Here is a 26,054-nt window from a genome sequence, read left to right as displayed (position 1 = left end):
GTGAAATAAAAATAATAATATTTTTCTTGACATTTCGATGGATTTTTCATTAACACTTTTTGATTGGTCTCGCGGAAAACAATACGAAACACATAATATATATATATACGCTATATAACCTAACGCACACGTACCTAACTCTCTCTCACATACACACACATGCCACACACGTTCACACATGCACATATATATATATCGTCGTAATAAGTTACAAGGGAGAAGCAATTACGGCATGTACGTGCTTGGCAAACGGACGTGTTTTGTCGTCGAAAAAGAATTTTAGTTTTTATTCCCGACCCCTCGGGGGCCCGTAGTCCTGTCGTCACTGCTGCAGCAGTTCTCCTCAATTTCTGCCGTGTGTTCAATTTCATTTCATTTCGGTTTGTCCTATCTCCATTCTCTCTTTTTTTTTCTGAAAAAAAAAAAGAAAAAAAAATTCGACCCTCCCGGCAAATCACGTTTGATATAGGGAAAGGTGGGAAAAGTTTTTTTCAGCCATACAAACATGGCCCCTGAAAATAAACTGTGTCCGACAGTTATATTGTCCTTGGACGCTACGTGATAGTATATGACAAGAAGGACGTAATATACGAAATCTTTTTGGTCAATGTGAAAAAAAATATAATAATAATAATAATACTGTAATAAATGTACTGTGACGAAGTTTAATAAGAAACTATTATGTGGCGTATTAAAATAAACTTCTTATTCTATATATTTTTGTACGGTACCTACGTTTTTTTTTCGCTGTTACCTATATAGTATATTCTATATTATAATGTTTAATAATATTTCATTAATTCATTTGCTCTAGCACTGTACCTCTATATTTATCTATTTTCCAAACCCTATCATTTCAAAATCTACATTCTCACTCAAGCTATAATACATTTTACTATCTACTTGTTATTATTGTTAAATTGTTATGTTTATTTTTAAGCAAGTTAGTATCTCGTTTAATTTCTATAATCTAAAGATTAAGTATGTCGTGAACGTCGTGTGTACAATTTTTTAAATGTTTATTTTTCTGTGTTCATTTATTTTCATAATACAGTAGAAATCATTTATAACGATTTTTAAGAGCCAGCTAGTTTTTGTCGTTGTAGCCGATTATTTGTTGTATAGGTAAAACACAATATATAGTAATTTTATTATGATTATTATGTAACATGATTAATAATATTATGAAGAAACAGATTTTAAGAACCACAAAATATGTTAAAACTAAATAGATAACAGTTATTTTAATTCATAATACTCCGGTACCTAATACCTTTTCGAAATTATTATCGCTTATATATTTTATCTAATTAGAAAATATCTGTAAAATTCCTTTTGAGGCGTATTTGTACCATGAACATAATAAGTAGTATAAAATAGTTTTGATTTTTTGGTGTAAGTAAATATCGCGTATAGTTATTTTAATACATTTCACAGATATCGTTAATACTACATAGATTTGAGATTTCTGAAGTAGTTAAATATTAAATATATATATATATATATATATATATATATATATATATATAAAATATTTTATTTGAATTTAGAAAGGTCATCTTATCGTTGTAAATCCCACAAACACTAGATTTAACAACGACTGTATTAATGTTTATTCATTTTAATCACGTGCAATTGGTTTCCTCAAATTGCTTTGGAATTACATTTTTAATTCAGTCCCGGACTACATTGTCGAGCTAATAAAACATTCCGAACGCATTTTCACAAACGGTATCAGTGCCCGTGGCGCTATCGCTGTACGGCCATCGCGGACGACGCGCTTGCTTCGGCCGCACACATATACATATACACATACACATACACACACACTCTCAAGTACAACAAAAGTATAATATAGTGTACTGTTATCCCGGCCCGAGGGTTGAAATTGCGCCAACTCTTGCAGTGTGCTAGTGTGCGCGTATAGGAGGCGCATCACACGTTTGTGCGTTGAAATTTAAGGAGTCCGTCGGCGACGGTGGCGGATATCTTTTGAATACGTACGCCGAATACTTAATGAGCGAGCGATTTACGAGTCCCTCGTATCAGACCTATGAACCCTTCGGTATATTACCTCGGCTGAAGGATGCTGCTGCTTGTGTGTTGGCTAGAGACCTTTAAAATATGTTCGGACTATACATAATAATAAGTATAACGGTCAGCGCGTGTACATATACATATAAATGGCGGTCCCCGGAGAGCCTGCGGGACGGTCTGCGGCTAGGGCGGAAACGATTTCGCCGAATCTAGAAAACCAAAATTATTATGAAATAAACTGTACACACAACTGCGCGTAATGCTATACGGCTACAACTCTCCGATACAAACGATACGTAGTAACAATATCGAATATATAAGTTGTTTTTTTTTTTGTCGATAAGCCGTCCTCTGCAGCAGCTTACTATGTTAATAAAACCGTCAAACTTCGAAATACATAATAAAATGATACTATTATACGCTCATATTATAAAGTAATGGCAAGACGTGATTGTATAATATCGTTATGCCCAGGTTGATGGGGACAGTAACAGTATCAGAAGCAATATCGCGGTATCATTTCCGTTCTCTGAATATAACCATAAAATACCAACTGATAATATCACCCCGATATCGTTGTCCTTTGGGAACACCGCCACAAATATTAATATTGCAATGCTCGACAGAAATATAGACGGTGAACATCATCATGTTTGCGTTTCTACGAACGAAGCTATGTCAAAGGGCAAATCATGTAAAAATATCTGCCATTAAATAAACTATAGAAGACTATACCAATCATTCCTAGAAGGTTAAAAAGGCAATGGCCAAGAGACCTGCTCAATACCTAATTTAAAAAAAAAAAAAAAAAAAAAAAAATTAAAAACCCTAATTATAAACCCTAATTATAAAAAATAAAATAAATAAACTCAAACCCTAACTACTTGTCAGGTGGCACTGCTGGGAGCCTTCCTTCTCTGTAACTAATGTTATTTTTTTTTTCTTTTAAGTCACCACACTTACTTATTATACACTGTATGTATAGATTGTAAATAAACTTTTATCGTCAATAAAAAAAAAAAAAAAAAAAAAAAAAGAAGACTATACAAACACTGTAAAGTAACTCTCTATTATCTCGTTCGGTTATTGCGATTATCTTCTGCAAGACAGAGTCGAAAATATATCTCGATCGGACGAATTATATGGTCGGAAACGATTGAAGCAGATGACGTCTCGTGTGATGTGGATGATCGGTGCGTAGTAGAATATTTGTAAATGATACTGTGTCTACAGCGACCGTGTTCTTGTTTTTTTTTTCCTGTGGAAGTGGTTTTGCATAAGCACAACGGAGAAGAACGAATGCCGAACAAAACCTTGCCAATACAACGGATTGCTATTTCGACAAGAGTGCAGCTCCGCGGTGTGTTTTCAGGAAACTCTGAAGAAGTCCAAAATGACACTGACTTAATCCGGTGTCGGGCGAGAGACTAGAAGTAAAGCCACTTTTTTGGCAAATCCGATTACGAGACCTGTTGTTTTTGTCGCATTTTGTAGTTGACTACAAGCCAAAATCTCTGTTAAGTCAAGAACGCTACTAACGAACCGCTTACTAAAAAATGCGTTGAAGACAACGAAGTAAAGTACCTATCTGCTTTACGAGGTTTATTTATTTTTTCACTGAAATTCGACAATTACATGACTATTACAGTATACAATTTGTCAAAATTTATCATGACATTCTGCATTTACAAAATATGTTGAACATAATTAAAATATCTCACGGTAAGTTAGTCTATATAAATAATTAATTAATACGTTACACAACTGAATTTACAAACGACTGTCTAATAATAAAAATATGTTGTTTAAATTATTTATACACCGAATTAACATTCATCTGTGTCCACATAATAAATTCATATAAATGCATTATAATTCATTAATCTATCGTTCTGTTACTTGGATTTTCATGAATTAAACTCGAAAGTTAGGATCTTAAGATCAAACTAATATTTAGGCGAAATTTAACGCCAGTTTTTAAGATAATATTTATCACTATTGCAAGAATAGCTCTGAGTTAATTTTTAAATACAATATTGCTCAATCTACTTATATAGTTGCTCATCTGCAATATTCTTAATTATATTATATAATTGACACGAAATTTATATGACATTATACGAAGGATAAATTCAATACGTTTCCGATATAATATATTATATGATTACAAAGTTATAGTATGAAATAATACGCGTGACTATACCTACATCTATGTGTACGAGATTTATTGTTGATTAGAACATAATATGTATATATATATATTTATTATATTTCATAACAAACAATAGAAATTGATACCGGCAAAGTTTTTGGCACGAAAAGAAATCCAAACGGTGTGAGGGGTACAAAGAAGTTCGCCAGATAGACTCGTTAGAGAATGGAGATACAAAGCTTTTTGATTCTAGTAACCGTGGTATATTTACCCCAAACCAATAGGATCCGCTCTCGTAATACAATTCAAAGGCCCTCGGATTCTCTAAAACACAACGTCACACCAAGCGCAACTTTGTCAATTTCCTTTGCCCCGCGTTCATTTAACTCGTCCCGCCACCGCCCCACCCCCTCCGCATAAGTTTGTTTGTTCTCTGATGGTTCACATGGTCGTCATCTCTCGCCACCGGCCCACTACTCACCCACCCGACACGTTCGTTTGTCATGTATAATTGTCCCTACCCTACAGCAACCCCCCCTACCGACTTTCACTTGGAGCTCTGTCTATCCGCAGGTAATAATCTGAATGCCCTCGCATTTGCAAATCAAATCGTATTCACCCGAATTATACGCCGAAGAGTCTCGTATATAGCGGATACTCATGAATTATTCAGGAACACTTGGCGTACGAAGCGCGCATACACACGCACATCCAAGCACGTACACCCCAATCACCCCATCACCATTCACTCGGCCGCCTTACCCACAGCGTTGTAGCAATCGCCGAGTATTTTATATATATACTTATACACCACAATAAAGTGCGCTTGATCACAACATATATTTTTTTTGTTTATCATTCGAACGTTAAAAAACAACGAAAATACCACCGTGTCATAACCTAACGAGTTTTAATGGTCAATTTTTATCGATAATTGGTGATTACTCGTATGGGGGTCGTTTGTAAAAACATAAAAACCGAAGAAAAAAAACAAAAAACAAAAATAAATAAATATTACAATTCGAAAGGATTGGGGTTTTGATGAGCTAGTATTATAAAATTTCATGAATAGTAGTGGTGGCTGGAGGTGGAGGAGGAGGAGGATGGTAAAAATATCAGGCCTTAATTACCACCAGCCGACCGAGTTTTAATCCGGATTTTATTGCCGGGCAATTAGTGAGGAATTTAATTACTTTTCATGGACGAGGACGGAGAGTCCGAAGGGGTTGTACCTCTTGCTTTCCTACCCCCCCCCCCCCTATCCACTAACTACCCCATTCACGTTTGTGTAATTACCGGGTTTTATTGTCGAATGAGAGTGGAAAAGAACGACGATGCCCTCAGTCGGCTAAGCTATTTTGGCCCGGTTGCGCGATGTATAAAATTCGAACATAAAATTATGACGGTTTCGCTGTAAGTCGAATATACGCGTTTTGGTATAGTAGTGATGTTATGAAAGCGATACTGCATATTATTACAGTCTGTAGCTTAAGACTAAAGTTAAGTGTTGAAAAAAAAAAGATTTAACGATCCATAAAAGTTTGTTTAGCGGTCCGAGCGGCGTTCAAAGAGTTCTTAAAATACATTGTACAGTTGTATAGTTATGACCAGCAATGCATAATTATAAGACGAGCGTATATAATATAATATCCAAATCGTGTGTGATAAAAAAAAACGCCAAAAAGTATGAAATTCGGTGAAATTCACTGTACGTATGCAGCTGTGCGTCGTGTTACAGGAGCATATATAAAAAAAAAAAATTATTCATCATCCGATTTTCCGGACATCTCTGCGTCGCGGGTGTTTGCTTACGCCCTGCTATTACACGACTTAAGACGTATTGTATTATATATTATACCGCAGACTACACAATAATTATAATAATTGATATTGTGTTGCATGGTATATAATTATAATTGTCGTACATTGTTATTATTATTATTATTATTATGGCCGACAAATAATACTTATACACACCCATTATTTCGCATCTGTTGGGTGGGGGACTGATGGTGATTGCGGGGTGGTAGACAAGGACGGGGTATGGAAGAGAGGATGGGCAGCAATACGATTGTCATAAACAACTGTCGGGCCCGACAGAGTTTCGGTAATATATTATCGCGCTAAAATCTCATCACGGTAAGCCGTAGTTGCCGCGTCTAATAATTTAATCGGTTGTATGTCGCAGGTAGACTTTCAGTAATAATAATAATAATAATTGTTATTATTATTATTATGTAGTGCATATGAAAACTTAAAAAGTCGTGTGTATGTATGTGTGTGTGTGTGTGTGTGTGTATTTCGGGGAAATGGAAATATGATATTGTAAATAGTGTGATGATAATAATAATAATAATAATAATATAATATTATGTCGGTCTGCGATTTCGTTGTTACACGGGCGCTTGTAATATTATTATTATTTCATTCGGTCCACGTGCCGTGTTTGAATTCGATTGCCTACGTTTGGACGGTTGTAGTTTATTAATTTAGGCACATATATAAACAAAATGTATACATATTAAATAATGGTACAGTCGTATACCGTGGTCCGGAATAGATGGCTGGCCGTTTATCATTTTTTGATATTATATTATATACCTACCTACGTGTAATTAATAATGCACAATAATAATAATACGTTATCCAGCTGGCAATAATTTCAGTCATCGTATCGTGTATCATATTATTATTATCATTAATATTATTATATAAAAATAAATTATACATGGGTAGACACAAATCTAATTATACAAAAAAATGCCCAATTTTTAAGGAGGAGGTCACTCGTCTGCGTTATAAAGTGAAATAAAATGTGGACTAAACTTTTTTTTTTTTATTATTAAAAAAGAAAATATACAATCTGTAAATATATGTACAATAAGTAATTTTGATGGTTTTTTTTTTAACAAGTCTTGATGACGTGAGTGAAGAGGGTGCCCAGTGACACTACTTCAGGTGGACTATACTTAACACCGAAAATGGAAAACCTTTAAAAAACTGAATTCATAATAATATCGTATAACTACGCATTGTGTTACAAATAAAATCGCTAGTTTCTTTTGTTTTGGTTTATTCGACCAAACTCAATCGTTCTTTAATAAACAACATATTAAACAAAAGTAAATCACGCTCAAAAAAAAAAAAAATCATAGCAACAAATAACCCAATTTAAATAATTTTGACTAACCGCAAGGTAGAGAAATTCTATGCGTATTGAAAAACGATTGTATTATTAGCATTAATTCGTCGATATCCAATCTTGTAAAATGAACAAAAATATTCAAATCACTATTATTATTGTTTCTACATTGCCAGAATACGATATTGTTTGTACATCATTATATTATTTTTTCAGTCTATTTACACAAGTATTGTATAATAATTTATTAACGTCCTTGTCGATAAAAATATTATTCATCATTGTATTTAAAAGACAGAAAATCGGTTATTCATCAATTAATCAAATTAATTATTAGTCTTGTTCTTCGAATAAGTTGCAAAAAACGAATAACCCTACATTAGGGAAATAAAAAAAAATGCATTTTGATTGGTACATCCATTTGTAGGAGTGTCCCTAGATAGGTTTCAAGTAGGTACAAACCTGTAATATACCTAGGTAGGTTTTATCTTTATCTATAGACAGTGATGGTTATCCGCAGATAATATTTTTTATTACTTATGTGGTTATTTGTTTTTTCTACTCATTAAAATGTTGGTCATTATTATTTAGCTGACAATGAGAGTAATTTTATACATTCAAAATTACCTCCTTGGGATGATGTCCATTCGAAATTATCGGTGACTTAGGCGAGAACCATTGTACGCGGAAATTCATTGTCTGGCATCCTGCAGTAGTTTCCCGGATGTACGCAACTGTACCACTGTTGTTGTAGTTGTAGTTGTCTGTTAGTGCCTTTCTCCATATTTTTGTCACGTTTTGAAAACATTGATTATTATAATATGTAATTTACGTATTCGCGTTTAAACGTAAATATTTGATAAGGCGACGGTTTTTAATGTACTTGCGCAGAATCGCCATTACAAACTTAACTCCGACTAGACGCGATAAAACGTGTATCTCGTTTGCTCATCAAGCATTGTTTAATTATTATATATATTATTACTATTATTCACTGAAACGAACACCGCCTTTTCAGTTAGAATCTGATCAGTTTCTTTGACACTCATCTGCTATGGTGTATACATCCGGATCTCGCGTTACACACTCACATGAGCGGCGGAAGAGGACCCTTTGCCGTATAATATGTTTCACCTAATGAAATTTTCGGCGTTCGCGTGTAATTGGAATTACTGTATTAATGTTAGTGTTGTCAAAATCCGGGAAAAATACAAGTACGGTATATTATGTAATAATATCCATTGCGTACGCATAATGTAGGTGTAATATAACATATATTAATTATATATACCTGCAGGACGATTCACCGAGCATACTCGACTTCAATTTTCCCACTATGATTTGTTCAAACAATTTGAATTATTCTGAATTTTTAAATTTCCAAATAAATTAAAATCACGCTTTTTTAAAACAAGATTAATTTATAAAAAAAGATTTTTATAATATCTTAATTGAAATTGGGATGAATAGATTTTGAGTTTGGAATTTGAGTACAGTAAAAAATATTATGTGGGCGCTATGCGCTATGCTGATTTGAAAATTATTGTAATTATACTAATTAATTAAAGTTTTTGAGCGCATCAAAATATTTTGAATATAATTTTCTTAGTAAGATATTGTTTTTGAGGGGCATGAATTTTAACCTATTGTAAGCGCATATAATATAAAAGTCGTTTTGACATTAAGTTTGATATTATTAAAGTGTTAAATCTATGTACTTCTCATATAAATTTGAGAATACATTTTGGTTTTCGATGATTTATCAATACTTGTATAATATTATTTTATAAATATTGTAATGATAATATTATATATATGACGTTGCTGCGTATTGTTATGAAGGGACGTAAAAGAGGAGAAAAAATTCGCAGCAGATGGCGTATGCTAAACATTTTGCGAATCATTAAGCGTCGTCGTCGTTGTCGTCATCACTGCCACTCCTTATTATTATTGTTATTATTATTAATTTCTACTGGAGAGAAACTCGACTCGCGTTTCGTTATTTTACATTCGGCGTTTTAATTGAAAATAATAAATTATCGAACAGATTTGCAATTCAATTAGTGGGAGATAGTTCGGCGTTATTATAGGCGTCGGGTCGAAAAACAACAACCTAAACTCACTTGTCGCAGCGACTTTATTCATACGCACACACAATATGATGCACACACGCGTTCACACGACTTTATTCTTTATTCTCTACGAATCGTTGTTGAGACCTAACTCCCTCGGGCTCCACCACGGGTGTGGGGCCAGGTCTAAGTAGAATTTTTCACATTCCCCCCCGCCCCCAGCCGTTTTCCCATGCGAAATTCTTCGCAATATACGAGATTACCTTGTGCCTAGCTCCGCTGGAGTCTGTTTATCGCGCGACGCACTCAAGTCCAAACGCGTGGTCATCAATCAAATCATAATAACTATCATGCCCTTTGGCACCGTTCGAACCCGATCGGCCGACCACGTTGGGTGACGACGACCCAGCCGACCGTGTTGGTGACCCTCATCGATATCTGAACACCCTAAGAAGGACGGATTTGGCGTAGTATATAGCGTGTTTTTCGACATGCTGTTTTCCGATGTTTTTTTTCTTAATAAAGACTGCAACATAACAATACCGTCGCACCGTACAATAATAATATTGTGGTGTGGTGTTCGACTTCAGTCACTGATGTGTTATGAATGCCAGCACCGGCCGGCATCATGGGTTTCCGGATGGGTGACCAACCGAGTTCTTTCCAACTTTTACCATCACATACTTGCCCAAACATAACACTATGACTATGCTCATGGCCTTAGTTGCCTTGCTCGAGATCGATTAGTCAATAATAATAATAATAATAATAATATTTGTATGTTTTATTCATATAATTACAACACGATAATAGTTGTTTCAGTGGGTTTATTGATCAACACGATCGGCGGCGGTCGATATGCGCGTACATAATATTATATAGTTTATATCTGCAATATAATAATATTATTTATATTATCGCATTTATGGTGGGTATGAAAGTGCGATGGCCAAATGGATTGCGTAAAAAATCTTAAATTTGTATATTCGAAGGTTATTGTAATATGGACGCGGTGCTGATTTATTATGTAGCGAATTTGGTATAATATATTTTCACGTGACTGTTGATAAAATATATTATTTGGACGAATCACCGTGAAGAAAATAACCGTATAGTCACGACGACTCTGTGCCGTCGCTGTTTTCGTTTTATTAAAAAAAAAAAAAGTAAAATAAAATATTTCCGAACCGACACGACGCGTCCTTAGCTGTAGCTGACCTGCCAGACCAAAAATAGCGACTAATCGACATCGATTTTATAGTAATTGTATTTTTTTTTTTCAAATATTATTTCAAAATACAGTGGTTGGTGAAAGTGGTGTAATTTTGAATTGATTCTGTGGTGGAATTTAAGTTTATACTATCGTCCTAGTGATGGTGGCTATGCCCGCACAACCCCCTTGACCATTTCATAAATCATTATATCATAGTATTATATGTTATTACTTATTATAAATTAAATGTGGTAAATGGTATAATGTTTTTCAAAATTTACTATGGGCCGTACAATTTTCTTATCATATATTATAATTATTGTTGAGGTTCCGTAGTGTTAAACTAGTAAAATAATCATAAAAAAATTTCAACTATGATGATATGTCCATAAATTATTATGTCTTATTTTAAAATGTTAAAATGGTCGCTGCTTGTCCTCCAATTACTATTAACACGTTTAATATGTTATCGAATATGTATATTATATCATCGAAAAATGTAAGTACGGGCTGTATATTAAGTAAATGTTGTAATTTTCGTTTAGTATTATCAGTCTATACTTTAATTGCGCACACAATAAGTTCCAACGTGCATAAAACAAACGTATTCTTCGAACATAGATACAATTATTCTATAAATTGTTCATTGCGTGCGTACCTTTGCAGTGTATGTATGACGTATGTATGTGCCCTGTTCATTCGATGAGCTTGAATAACATTGTTTTTTTATTTTTTATTTTTTTTGTAAAACAGTATTGAACTACAACTAGTATTCAATTTCGACGATAGTTTTACGCTGCATCTGTTGTACCGATCCATTTTTATTACTATACTATTACATTAACTGGCCTGCAAAGGTTTATTATTCGTTGGAAATAATAATAATTTCGACCTACTCGACGGAAGAAAAAATTTTATTTTTTATCCATTGGGCACAATATAGAAGTAATAATTTCGGGATGCTAATATTAATATTTCTAAAAAAAAATGTATTTTTTTTTCTACCATTTTTTCAACAAAGAAACTTTATATATTGCAGTATATATAGAGCATAGGCATACCTACATTATTACGTATTTTTTTCAATAATAACATTTTACGATAAGTATATAGGTATACTTTGCACGCTTCACATTTTAGTGATTTAAATTATAATGTAATATAAGTTACTCTGTGTATATAACAAGCGAAAAATTTATTTTGAGTTAATATAAAAAAGCCACACAAAAAAATGAAATATTTTCAATTATCAATAAAAATGATTATTTTGGTCTTTATGATAATAATAATGTATGCGTTTATGAAAAAAAAAATCCGTTTGGTTTTATGTTCAATGAAAGTTCATATTAATTGCTGTTTTCGCGTGACAGTGAAATATTGCGGGCTTAATAGTGACGTCTTTAGTTTTCAGAAAATCACCAAGTTGACAACCTGTCCGTTCATATCCGTTTATTTTATTATTATTATTTTTTATTTTAGAATATTCGATGGTACGTATGTCATATTGGGTATGTATACCTTGTATACTTTCCCGGACAGACACCGCATGAATCAATGGTTTTTTTATAATATTATATTTCATTTTGTGACGTCTTATATAATAATACACTTATATATATATATTATTATTATTATTCGAATCGTCACGCAAACGCATTTGCCGCTAGCCAATTGAGTGCGTAAAATCGAGGACGAAAGAAATGTAATTTCTTTTACGACCGTAGGAAGAACGATAAAAATAAATTACCTCTTCATTTATTATTATTTCGGTACATATCACGAACTCTTTATATTGTTTTTTATTTTTTCAAAAAATCTTAAAAATCCCAGAGACTCGAAACAGCTGCTGATAGTAACCTCGCGCCGACGATTGGCGGCACGTATTGTCGTGTCATCGGCCGTTTAAATGCTGCAGCAAAGGTGGAATGCTAATGAACTTTTTTTTTTGTCCCACGACCCACGACAACGACGCGGCACTAGCCGGCGGCGGCGGGTGGTCAGAGTCCCGCTCGTAGCTGATGTATGAGAGACAAAAGATGAGGAAAAAAAATAACAACGCGAATTATTTCCTATTCCTGTAAAAGGGTTTTATTTTATTACATTTTAACAAGACCGCACTACGCCCGAGGACTTTTTGAGCTCATTACACAAGGCGTCTGCTCGGTCGTGTATATACAAAAGGATTTTTATTTTTCTCTCTCACGGACTTTTTCCTCTTATTTTTTTTTGTATTATTTTTTGTAATACCCCATGTACCCAGAGTTCCACTAAAATGCAAATTGAAATATCCTACCCCGCCTCCGCCGCCACATTTTCCACACTGCCCTCTGTCGTATAATATAATATGGGGAAGAACATGAGTTCTCTGTTCAAATATTCCTGGACTTTTGTCTTTTAATTTACGTCAATTAGAGTTTCAATTAGCGTCGCCACCCTCCGAACGGCCGTCCTTTTTCATTTTTTTTTATCGCTCATTTTCGTATCCTACCGGTAACCCACATCCACCTACCACCAACCATCCACACTATCGTCGCCCCCCCCCCCTTTGGTATATGTACGTCGCGTGTAGGTGTGCGCAAGGAACTTTTCCAATGTTAAACTTTTTACTCGGTCCTGTTTTTAAAACAAAAAAGTGTGTACGTGTGCTCACACATATATAAATTTATAAATTATACGTATGCGCAACACAAAGTACCAGGTAAACGCCAAGATGGTCCTCGGTGTAATACATTAGCTTTAAAGGTCGGTCATTTCATCGGAAATTTTAATTTGAAATTTTTTTGTGCAAGCGCGACCGCGTGGGGGGGGGGCATTAGCTGCAGGTTAAATTAAATGCAATTTCACGACAAAAGACGCCTGCAGTTTTTTATGAGTTTCGATGACTATTATGCGGTTTCCCAAGTGTACATGGACAACGACTATATATACTCTACGCGTCCTGTAATATTAATATATTATGCTCTTCTCGGAAATCAAGTTGTCTTTGGCTTTTATGAAAAAAAAAATTATACGTACCTATAGTGAATATTTTTTTATGTATAAATTAAGATTAACTATAATGGTCGTTTAAGATAAAGTGAAAAATATTATATTATACGCGAGTGCCGAGTATATAATAATAATATATGATATGACTTTTTTTAAATAATAAAAACTAATTATACTGCGCAGTCAATAGAGTGATATAATGTAGATATTTTTTTAATGAAATGAGTAATTTATAAAATATAAAATATAAGTACCCGAAATGTCTTGTTTTCCGAACCCAGTATTATGCACCCTACAGCTATTGCATGTTCTAGCTGGAAAAAGCAAATATATTTTTACAATTAGTATTTCAAGGACTTTAATATTTATATATTGTATGCTCTCCGTTATTTTTTTTTTTCATACTAATTTTAACTTTATGAATGTTATTCTTATAATTTGTATCATATTGTGAATTGTAAAAAAGTAAAAAAAAAAACAGTAATGTTAAAATTAATTTACAAACAGTTGGGGATAATTAAAAAGTTAAAAGTACATTTGAATTATTTGCACCTTATTTGCCTATTAGAAATGTAAATAGAATAAAAGCAACGTCGTGCCTTGTTTTATAGTTTTCCAATTTAATTCAAGAATTCAAACAAAAGTTCAATTGGGAATCCAAGAAAAAACATCGTACTCGACAATATAAATAAACAATAATAATACATTATTTTACTATACATTTGAGCAAAATACTAAATAACGGCGTTGTCCGTTAGGTACTGAATGATTTCCAGCACCGACGACGAGCTGATAAACAAAGTTTTAATCCTGCTCAATAAGACTGACTACAGAGAGAGTAACCTTTGTAAGTTTTCGATATTAAACAACTGACCCTCTCCGGTTATCCAGTAGCAGCACCACGGTTAAGCCTTTGTTTTCCACTTAAGCACATCAAAAATTCCATTAGTACAGTATCTTAACGAGTATTAAAGGCAATTGAAAAAGCGAAAAACGTTCAAATCCCATTATGAGAGTAAACAATAAGTCGTCAGCAAAAAAAAAATTAAAAAAAAAAAATACAATTTCATTAAACCTTATTTTTTTTCTCCGCCGGAACAGTTGGTCGCGTAATAGAGATTTCGAAGATTTCACTTGCATATTTTATGACCTTTTACAATGTAATTATCTTCCTTTTTTTCTCCGCCCATCAGTGGAATTAAATTATTCAGATATCTATTAGTGAGATCGATTCTCGCACAGAATTTGCATCTTGGGGATACATATTTTATGGCCTTTAACGTTCGAAATTTCGGATGCATTATTGGTTATGTATTAAATATGCATCATCGTGTGAATAGTAGAGACAGTTGATTTATACGAATGGCTTCGAACAGCCCAAATCTATTCACTCCTAAATATAGGTACGATAATTCGCATAATAATGCGATTATTAAAAAAAAAAATAAAGTGTATACAACATATAGATACTAGTAATATAGGTTTTAATTGCAAATATTTAATGAATGAGCATTTATATACAAGTTCAACTGATTCAACTTTACTTTAACTCGGTCACATTAGTGAATTATTAAATTCGCTATCAGAATTTAAGAAATCGTGTAATCATGGTATTAGAATATCGATGGATCGATGAAAATTTAAAAAAAAATGATTATAATATTATTGTTCCTCTTTTGGCTTAATGTAAAATGCAGATTGTATGTATATAAGAGTTGAAACAGGCATTTTTTTCAACAATATCTCAGTTATTTTGTTATTTCGAAGAAAATAACACCATATTTTATTCTAACCGTATCTGTAGTTTATTCTTACCTTGCACTTCTTACTAATAGTTTATAATTAAAACCTTTAATAACAAGCAGATGTGTGTGGTGTCCATAATATGCAATTTCGGAAATAAATACAGTTGTAATTACTAATCTTGAATCTCTTATGAATAATTAAAAAATTACAAAACTCCTCGCGTCAATAATGGTTATCAATTTATAAATACGAAATAGAAATGGCATCATAAATGCAAATCCAAATTTAATATTAACTATACCTATAATACCTTAAAAAAAAAATAATAATTTAACACCAAGTATTCTTCTGTGGAATAAAATCAAGGAAATTAAAAAAAATTAAGAATCCTTTGATTTTATAATTTTATATTTAAATTTTACTTTGTATTAAGTTTGATAATTATTTTAAAAAATGTCTTAATCAAAAGAATATTTTACACGTTCATATTATATAGCCAAAAATATTAAAATTATAGTGTCAATGTGAAATAATAGTTAAAAAAAAAAAAAAAAAAACTAGAAATATTCGATAGAAAAATTTGTCAAATAGGTAGTCCTATTACATTTTATATAATAGTGTATATATGTATCCAATTATACATATTCTGTAATTCTACGTATTACAAATTTGTATTGGTTAAAATCGTTTACAACCGTTAGCACTTTTTTTCTACTCTCCAGCAGCGATAAAATAATTTTCTTCTCATCTGTTTAACAGATATTCAATGTTTTTTCGATTACCTATACGGCTTTAATTATATTATGTTCATATTTTCACACAGTCACTACTTTAAATGTCAACTTTACGTACCTATTTGATAATGGTTATATAACGCTATTGTATTACCTAAATAATAATATAATTATTTTTATACTACAGTGATACGCTTACAGTATAATATTTATTATATTTATCACGCTTTAATAGATGGCGGTGCGCATAATATAGTATCATGCAATATAATTATAGATACTCCGCCGGAAATATTAGAACGAATTCACGAATGCATTCATATTTACAAACGAATATCTTCGAGAATAAAGTTGATCGAAACCGACAGCGAGACACTCGGACAATGTAATATTATATTATATTGGTCTCCGCGGAAATCATAGTCTGGCCGGGTGGCATTAGCTCGTGAGTCATATAAATATACGAACGAATTGTCCTGGTGACGGGGTAACAATATAATATAATAACTCTCCTAGTTTTTCTAAATTGCAGCCGAGCTGTGGCTTATATATTGCCTCCGAGGACATTGTTGTTCGTGCACGTTTTCATTTCGTTTTCGATTCCAAACAATAACAAGACTATATTATTTTGATAATATAAGCGTGTTCCTCCCGAAATTATACAAACACACACGGTCGTCACGTCTTTGTACAAGACTATATTGTTGTGTTACATATTTATTGTAATTATTAATATATGATATTATATTATCGCGATGCAATAATAAGATCCACGCGTGCTTACTCGTTGCGACTATAATAAAAACAAACACATGTTAAGCATGAAATATTTGAAGAATGACGAGTTATAAATAAACATATTAAAAAAAAAAATTACTCAGCTTGGCTGACGTATATTTCGTTAACGATTGTAAAATGACCCGCCAGAGCTTATATTTCTCTTAGAAAATGTATATTTTGTGTTTTATAACACTTGGCATCATTATAATATATATATATGTATAAGCAGCATGTGACAGTTATGACGGATGACTTTTACGGCACCCGTCATTATTATGGAACGCTCTCGACTCCGAAAAACTTGACCCATTACCCTACACACATAGCGATATAGAGTGATCTAATAAAACATAAATAAACATCCGCGACTGTTATTTTTTTGTATATAATAAAAACGTACATAATACAATATAATATACACACATATATAATAACGCACCTACACACAAATTGTGTTTGTTTCATATCGCCCTGAACGACCGTTTTCCCATTAATATATTTTTCGTGGAATCGATTGCATTTTTTTATAGAACTATTCATTTTAACACGGCTCGCCAAATAATAATATTATACCTCTCGTACCCTGAGTCTAAACCATCATCGAAACGGTCTCTCTTCTCACCGCATTATATTGTTTCGCAGTCCTCCGAGCACTGAATTGAATATAATATTGAACGAATATTGCAGGGTCTGACAACGTGTTCCACCTTAGTAGGCTGCCATTTTGAGTCTTGACGTGTGGAATAAACAATAAAACTCATCTGCGCAATTTCTGACAGTGTTTGTTCCCACATAGAATCCCTATGCTCAGTTTAGCGTAGACCAGCTAGTGGTCCTCAAACTTTTTTACCACTAATGATTAAAAATAAAACCATGCAAAATTTACATAGTTAAATAAATTTATTTTAAACAAAAAGGCAGTAAAATACTAGGTACGTTGAACTTTTTTATTAATACCTACCAATTTATTGGTGTTTTTAAATTACGCCTTACCATTACGCCGTACCATAGTTTGCTAGTTTTTTCACTACTAGACAAGTACTGTGTATTTGTCGATAAGGCCATTGCGGTTGACCCGCACTTACGATAGTCCGGCTCAGTCACCGAAAAGCGTCCTCAATCTTATGCCGCTTGCCATACATTACGCGTAACTTGTCCAGTATTTTAAGGTCTATACGCGACGACGATATGGCGTTATAAAAAAAATCAAGAGCAGTTTAGGTATCACTTGTTATCTATTTACGACGACGACGTTGATTTGACAGTTTTATACAGAGGTCGCCTAGGTCGGTGTCTGCTCGAGTGGTGGCGAGGAAGTGGTTTGGCGGGTGACGATCGTAGGGAAAAAGGCGAAGTACTCGACGGCGGCCTTGGCCCTGCGTCGCACAATTCGGGAACCTCGTGGCCGACAGTGGACGCGGTGGGTATGAGGACTCGACAGAAACGCTACGAGTGCTAACTGTGGCCGAGCGAGAATCGTTCATTCGGGCGCCGAAATCCCAGTGGGGCCAACCGCAGGAATAAGAGACAGACCAGCTAGAGGAGTTGTTGTGGTGTTGGCCATCCACATTTAATCGGTATAAGAACAATGAAATACCACCGGCATACCACAGGCGGGTTATCGATGGAAGAAAAGCTGGAGACGCTAAACAAAAAAAAATATTTCTGCCTATGAAATGAATCATACAAAGAACATTGGCAAGCTCAAAATGGCGGCCTGCGTAGTAGGTTGACATATTAAGGCTTTGCAGACAATACGCGTTTCGCCTTCCGCGTATTCAGTTCAGTGCCTCCGCGAGTATTTACGATTAAACGCTATATTTTTTCCGAATAAAATATTATAATGATCGTCGTCACAAACATAAATCGTTACCGTTTCTTTAGTTTCTTACCGTTCGAGGGACAGTGATATTAAAATAATCGAATTATTAATACGATGGTATGTAGTTTACGATTTATTTATATACGTTTTCCAAAAACCAATTATCCGCAATTATCCGCAGTAAAACGTGTACGCGCACCGATGTCGCGTTTCGCGTTTTTATAACGACAAAAATAAATATTATAATTATCATACCTATAACATTATAAATATTATTGCAAGTTAACCTCACCGTCCGTCACCGTCGTTGATGGTTGACTTGGACGTGACGCTCCGTGCTAACGTTTTATTATGCCTATCGTATTATTACGCGATTACTGTGACGTATCTTACGCGCATATAAACTACCGCCAGTGAATATTGTACAGAAAACCGCTCGAATACTATCATCACAAATATGACGGATATTCGCGATATTCTGACGACAATAATCAGTTATGACAAGTCTCAAATATAGGTATATAATCAAACTCGAACAAAACACGTTTAAAACGCGCGAATCGATTGAATCAGCACGACACTGACACAGCCGCCATTTGCAGTCACCTTTGCTCCGTGACTTTCAAACCAGCTGTGCGGATACCTACGTAGGTAATATAATATGATAAATACAAAATAATATTACAATGATATGCTGCGTAGACACTTGTTGGGGGACTCTTGAAATGCATTATAAATGTATTATTCGAGTATAGTTGATAATATTATTACGCGAGCGCCAGCCATATTGTATATATAGATCAACGCCGAGGCGAAAGCGGGTGACGGCCAACGATGCAATCTCATTGAAAATTGCAATATAATATACGTGTGACGTCCAACTGTCCAAGTGACGCGTTTTATGCAAAACAAAAATCGACCGGTACGAAACGTTTACATGTCGTAGTGTGACCTTCGTGATCTAAGCGACTCGACACAATATTGGAGAGTTGAACTAGTTCGGGGCAATGCGTGCACTAGCGGACGGGGCGGCGACGGCCATCTCGATGCGACGATAGAATTGTTTTTTTTTTTTATTACGTTTTAATTCTTTCGTCCGACGATTCCGGGTGAAAATGCATCACTAGAATTTTGCGTTGGCCGCCGTCGAAAAACACAGGTTTGCGTGCGAGTTTTTTATTTTTTATATTTTTCGACCAATAAAACCATTTCATGCGAACATTGAATGATAGTGGCGAGAGTGAAGTGTGGTCGCGACACCTACGTGTAAAACATGCGACGTATCGCGTGCCCTGACACTGATTCGTGCAAAGTTGGATCACGGTCGTGTACGATCGCGGTGGAGGTGGTTGCGGTGGTGGTAGTAGCGGTGTGTGCGTGTGTTTGTGTATGTTTGCGTATGAGTGTATATTATGTTGCGGTGGGAGACGGTCCGACCATTGTGTGGTTACCATGGTTACGGTATAAATCATCGTTCACCTGCGTCCGTTCCCTCGGCTGGCATTAAATCCTTGTAATTTCCGAGAGAAAACTTCGCCGGGGGAAACTATTAAGTTTCCAAACCCAAATTAAGCACGTAACCGTTGAGCTTCTTATCTACCACCGTCGTGGTGGCGGCGTGTGTATGGAGTTGGCACGCCGAATTCGATTATTCGGGCGCGGGCGCCGATGACGAGCGTAGTGAGCGCCGTCTCTGCCGCCGCTGCTCCCGTCGAAGGTGAACCGATTGTATGGGTTTTAATTCACGACCGACCAATTCGGTTTTGAAGGCAAGACGAAAACCTACCCACATGCTGTAACCAGCTCACAACACGATCAGATCAACTCCAATTATGTGCACGCGACACTTCTGATAATAATAATTATCATCATAACACACGTGTACCTAATAGTTTTAATAGTAACGAAACAGTGTATTATTATCTCTGCATAATATAATATACCGACTATCTATAGACTCTCGATATAAAAAAAACACAATTTATGAGCTGTGTCGTAATAATTATGTTAGGGATAGATAATATAATATTTTTGTGTACCTCATTGTATTTTTTAAGTAAAATGTGTTTAGAATGTTTTTTTTCCGAAACTTTTTTTGCGCACTGACCGCGCAGTGTACCATTCAATATTTTTGGGCTAGTATTGAAAGTAGTAAAGAAAGTATCTTTGATATGTTTGCTCCAGAGAGACTAATCGCAATTTATCCGATGTAATCATAATTTAATAATATTTTGTACTCGTGTGCATAATTAAAATAAGATAATTGTACCTAACCTAACCTATACATTCAAGGTGTGTTATCATGACTTTTCAATCATGTCTAGAGTTCCAGATACATATTATATTAGATGATATAATATGCCGTTTTGACAAAATATTACGATTTATAGCGTTTTGATACTCATTTAATTTTCCCGTTCGGGTCAATGTATTTTTTCGATGAAATTATTACGACCCTTATAATTTTTTTCGATGTAATCAAAGCGTAAGGTAAACTGCAAGTCTTTTTTCCGGGAGGCATACAATACACAAATACACCAGAATCCAGTCACGTCGCGACATCAAAATAATAATCAATATTCCCCAAAAAATCTATGGTGTTTAAAATACCATATTACCACAACCATCAATATTATTATACATTGAAACCTCCTCTAAATACCGGACATTTTTTGTCACCAAAATTTCGTCCGCTATTTGGAGATTTCCGCTATCGAGAGGTGTCCGTTAAGGGAGGTTTCACTGTACTATATTAGTTGATCTTAGTCTGCGGTTTGAGTGCATTTAAAACAGCTTGTTTTCATATGTTTTTTAGGACTCGAGCCCTTATTGTATTATAAACATCATACGTACTATAAATAAGTACCTACCCCTACAACACTGTTGTCGGCCGTATTTTGAACGCCTTCTTACGGACATCATTGTATTTCTGCCCAACAGGGATTGCCTGGGATCCGGGTTCCGTTGAAGAGCAGTTATGCGTCGGCATTGCCCCAACAGACGGCGGTGTTCATGTACAGCACCGCTGGCCCGGACGGACAGACAGTCACGCTGCAGCTGCGCGAGACGGACGAGACCATCGAGCTGCCCGCGTCCATGCTGTCAAAGATGTCCCGGCAAACGGACACGGCCACGTTGTCCATCAGCTACCAGGACTCGGCGGAGGTGCTCACCGACGGCACCATCGACCTGCTTCTGGCCACCACGCCACTTCACTCTTCCGGTAAGTCCGTTATTTCAACATACATTTTATATTATACATACAGCTTGTATTATGGAGGTGCGCTATTAATTTTACTATAATATTGACAAAACAACACATCATAAAACAGTTATTATACATCAATAATCGATGCTGTTTAAGTATTCCGAGTGTAATATCTCATAGGCGTTTGCCATATTTACCGATTACTGCTTCTTTATTTAATATATAATATAATATGAAAAGTTTACTAATTACGGATCTTCTGCAAAAATCAGTACACAAGCGCATGATACTGAAGTGTTTTTTTGTTCATTCTCGGTCAACTGCCGTGGCAACTATTGGTTAGGTATTATTGGACCACAAACGTCCCCCCCCCCACCAGTAATATTTTATGTATATTTCAAAAGTGTCTACCTATCGCGTGGTCACCATTTTGTGGTATTTCGACAATTTTTTTTTTAACTTTGGCTTGTCGCAGTCGTCGGGTCCATTCGTGTAAAAAGCGTTTGGCAACGTCTCCGAGTTTTGTGCGTTGGGTACGCGTCGTTAATCGATTTGTATGTGTGTGTAGTTAAAAAACATTTTGTCCTCTGGCACGGACGGAATTCGTTGGTTTACCCAGCACACTCCGTGGGTGAAATATAAATATATATACAACGCGTTCGTGGTTTTGGCAACGGTAAAATTCCTCTAACCATCCCCTTCGTGGCAACCCTTCCACCAGTTACACCACCTCAATAGCGCCACCAACCAGCCGGTCCACCACCACCTTATGTTATCACGGGAAGGTAGGTTTTATATATATATTTCGTCTCCCTTACACTCCTTGCACAAAGGTCTCTTTTTCTATCCTGGAATTTTTTGTTTTACTTTTATGACGTGCAATACCCATAAAATGACAAATAAGAGGCCCTTAACAATGACGGGGAGAACGCCTTTTGTTTATGGACGTCTGTAATTTATTTTATCGCCGTCACCCTCCTATCACCATATATACAACGTTCGCTTTCCCGCACTTCGCCACACGCATGGCATCCGAAAAGTTGTACTTGCTAAAGTGGTCCTGTGCTCGATTCTTTACTTGCCACCGCTCACAAAGGTTTACGTGCGCCACCGACGTATTACCCACTGCTTCTCCTACGTTAACGTCCAACGCTTACCGTATCAAACACACACTACACACTCAATGCATATAACACATTTCTCACCGAAAACTATCGTTCTGACTTCACACTTATGACTTAATTACGGTACCAATGAATTTTAAGTCGAGACCTTATTCCTCACGGCTTCTACCACTGAAATCTTAATGAAAAAAAGTAATTTGTCATTACGTTGTGTACATAATTATTCATAACAATAAATTGTTAACAAGGTTTGCAATGTTAAAGTACGCATCAACATGGTTTTATTGACCAAAAGTCGGAATTAAAAACTTTATGGGCGTATATATTATGATGTATTTATAATATTATTATTCGTAATTCCTAATATTAATTACATTATGTTAGTTCTTGAATAGGCAAAGGGTTTAAAATATTTCCTACAAAAATGCATTAAACCCAACTTGTTTATTTGTATTGATATTTTTTCGTGAACAAAAAACTTTTTAATTCATTTTTTACAAAATATATTAAAAACGATTAAAAGTTTTTAGTAAAATGAACAAAGAAATAAAAAATTCAAAAAAAAAAAATTTCTTGGTAAAGCTTAATAAACAAACAATACATTGTTGCATACTACGTTTGCTCGTATGCAAATTATTTTTATTTTTATTTAATTTAAATTTCTGGAATTAGTTTTCAAATAAATCAATAATTATTATTTTAAATTTTAATTTTGTTATACCGGTGATTTAATAAAGTTGTGTTATTTTTTTTAAAATTATCATTAAAATAATGTATTGTACACATATATTATTACCTACTTAATTTTTGTGGTAAAAACGAAACAATGTTTAATTTTAGTTTAAAAAATGAGCGAAAAGCCAGACAATAATTAATGTAACTATAGTGGAGACTGAGGAGTTATATTTTTAAATCTAAAATTACACTGAAGTTCGTCATGCTAGGTTTTGTGAGTAGTGACAACTTTTATTATTCTAAAAAAATAATTATAATAACCATGCTAAATAATCATAATGATAATAATAAAATTTTTCTTTGTACATTTTCCTCATCTAACTTTTATCTTAGAGTATAATTTGTCAAATTGTTTTAAACCTAAAACCTTGAAAATCCGTTTATCATAATTTCAAGGGACAGACTAAGATGACAAAAAAATAATTTAAATGATTCTTTTTTTTTGATTTTCATTGCTGTTTTGCATTTTAATTATTTTTTAAGTCAAATATATTAGAATAATTCTTTTTTCTCGCCCAAACAATCAAATTTTCAAATTAGTTAGTCTCTTTATTTTGTTTTTGATACTTTTTGACACTTCATTTTCGTGAGTTGATTAATTTCACCATCAATACAAATATCATCATATAATTTGATTAGAAAAAGAAAACAAACACCCATAACTACCTATAAGTATTTATTTTTTTCAATTGTTCTTTATTTTACCATACATCCACAGGGAATGCAAGTTGATTTTGAGACAGTTGTTTTTATATATTTAGCTACGTTTCCCTAGAGAGGACGACCTTTTTTTTGTTGGGGTTGGTGACGGTTCGGTAAGGAAATGGAAAAAAAAATGCTTTGCTCCTTACGTGCTCGGTAAGATGTAAATTCTCGTTCTCCGCCCCGTTAATCAAATAAAAAATAAAAAATGAAAGAAATAACGATGAAAAAGAGGACGCGACCAAAATTGTTTAAAGGTCTATTTGCGCGCGGTGTACACATGGAATCGAGTTAATTTTTAGGGTGTCCTCAGGTTTCTTGGCAAACAACCAAGTGATACAATGTCTGTTCAGTGGATGTGATCCAAATTCAAGAGTACCTACCTATATAATATTATAATATTTTGTTTTAATATGTCTTATAATATGTCCCTTTACGATTGTTAAACTAATTTCCAACTGATTATAAACTATACAATTCTCTTATATCAGGGAAATACGTCACAACAAAACATCTGTTTAAAATTACTTTGTTCATGGAATTACTGAAACAAAAACAATATGTCTCTCACTATTAGTGCGTAATAGCTTAATATTTCAATTAATTTTTTGTATGATAAAAATAGTAAATTTTACATTTTATTTTATTGTGGTTTAATATATTATGTAAAATTAAAATAATTCAATACTCTATTATCGAAACTAAAATAGTACAATTAATTATTATTACTATATAATTATTTAACTAAATCATAAGTAATTACTTTTAGTTATATTTCTATTTAAAATCACTTTGATGTTTTAAATTACAAACGCCAAAGAGATAAAAATTCCCATTGCTTTATACACATTAGTCTAGTGGCTATAATCACTTGACCTTTTCAAACACTATGCCCTATGAAGTTTTCGTTCACTTTGGTAGAAATTCATTAGAGCGCAAAGGCCACGGGGAGGTCCATCTGTATCCAAAAAGACATTTTGGTCAAAATGTCAAGTTCCCCTGCTGGTGGCCAACAAATGGGTTACATATTCGACCGTCAACCCCCGTCGTGACGTTTAGAAGATCGTCTTTTTTCAAGCGAATGGTTTTAAAAATATATTATAATAATACTAACATCGGAATATTTTTAATATTGCAGAAAATTATCTTTTCTTTTGATCTTAAAATGCATCTGATGTTTCCGTTTAATGTTAAATCTTTTAACATATTTTATATTATTAATTTTGTCTTCTCAAAGATAAGCACCCATATACTATTAAATTAGAATAAAATTAATTGTGTATACTTACAGTTTTATAGTTTTCTCTGACTTCAATTTATTGCTTACATAAATCGTTTGTCACCGAAATTGATAATACAGTTTATTTTAAATGAGATAAATTAGCACGAGTATGCAAGTAACCGATACGATTATGAAAATATTTTACAGCAGAACAAAACCATAAGCATCTCGGAACCCTTTTGAATTATGTACATAATGTTAATAAGTATGCATTAAATAGGTAGGTACTTAGAACAAGGTTGACCGCTAAGACGAAATATTTTCAGGTTGACTGTTTACCCGGATAGAATGGGTAATATTAAGCTGCAAACTTATTT

At 34.1% G+C, this 26,054-nt stretch overlaps 1 protein-coding gene across 3 annotated transcripts in view; it reads left to right on the top strand.

Moving 5' to 3' along the window:
* LOC149054191 (uncharacterized) overlaps nt 1-26,054 on the top strand; it is a 282,722-nt gene that overhangs the window by 88,800 nt on the left and 167,868 nt on the right. For all 3 annotated transcript variants that reach the window (XM_089230532.1, XM_089230533.1, XM_089230531.1), the window contains exon 3: nt 21,627-21,909. In XM_089230532.1, the coding sequence (XP_089086658.1) occupies nt 21,627-21,909 (283 nt within the window). The remainder of the gene's footprint in view (nt 1-21,626; nt 21,910-26,054) is intronic.

The sequence above is a fragment of the Diuraphis noxia genome, unplaced genomic scaffold (assembly GCF_037042655.1).
Source record: "Diuraphis noxia isolate RWA-SAM2 unplaced genomic scaffold, SU_Dnox_SAM2 contig0009, whole genome shotgun sequence".
Taxonomy (NCBI): Eukaryota; Metazoa; Arthropoda; class Insecta; order Hemiptera; family Aphididae; genus Diuraphis; species Diuraphis noxia.
The sequence above is the reverse complement of the archived record's forward strand: the minus strand, read 5'-3'. Positions and strand labels throughout refer to the sequence as shown.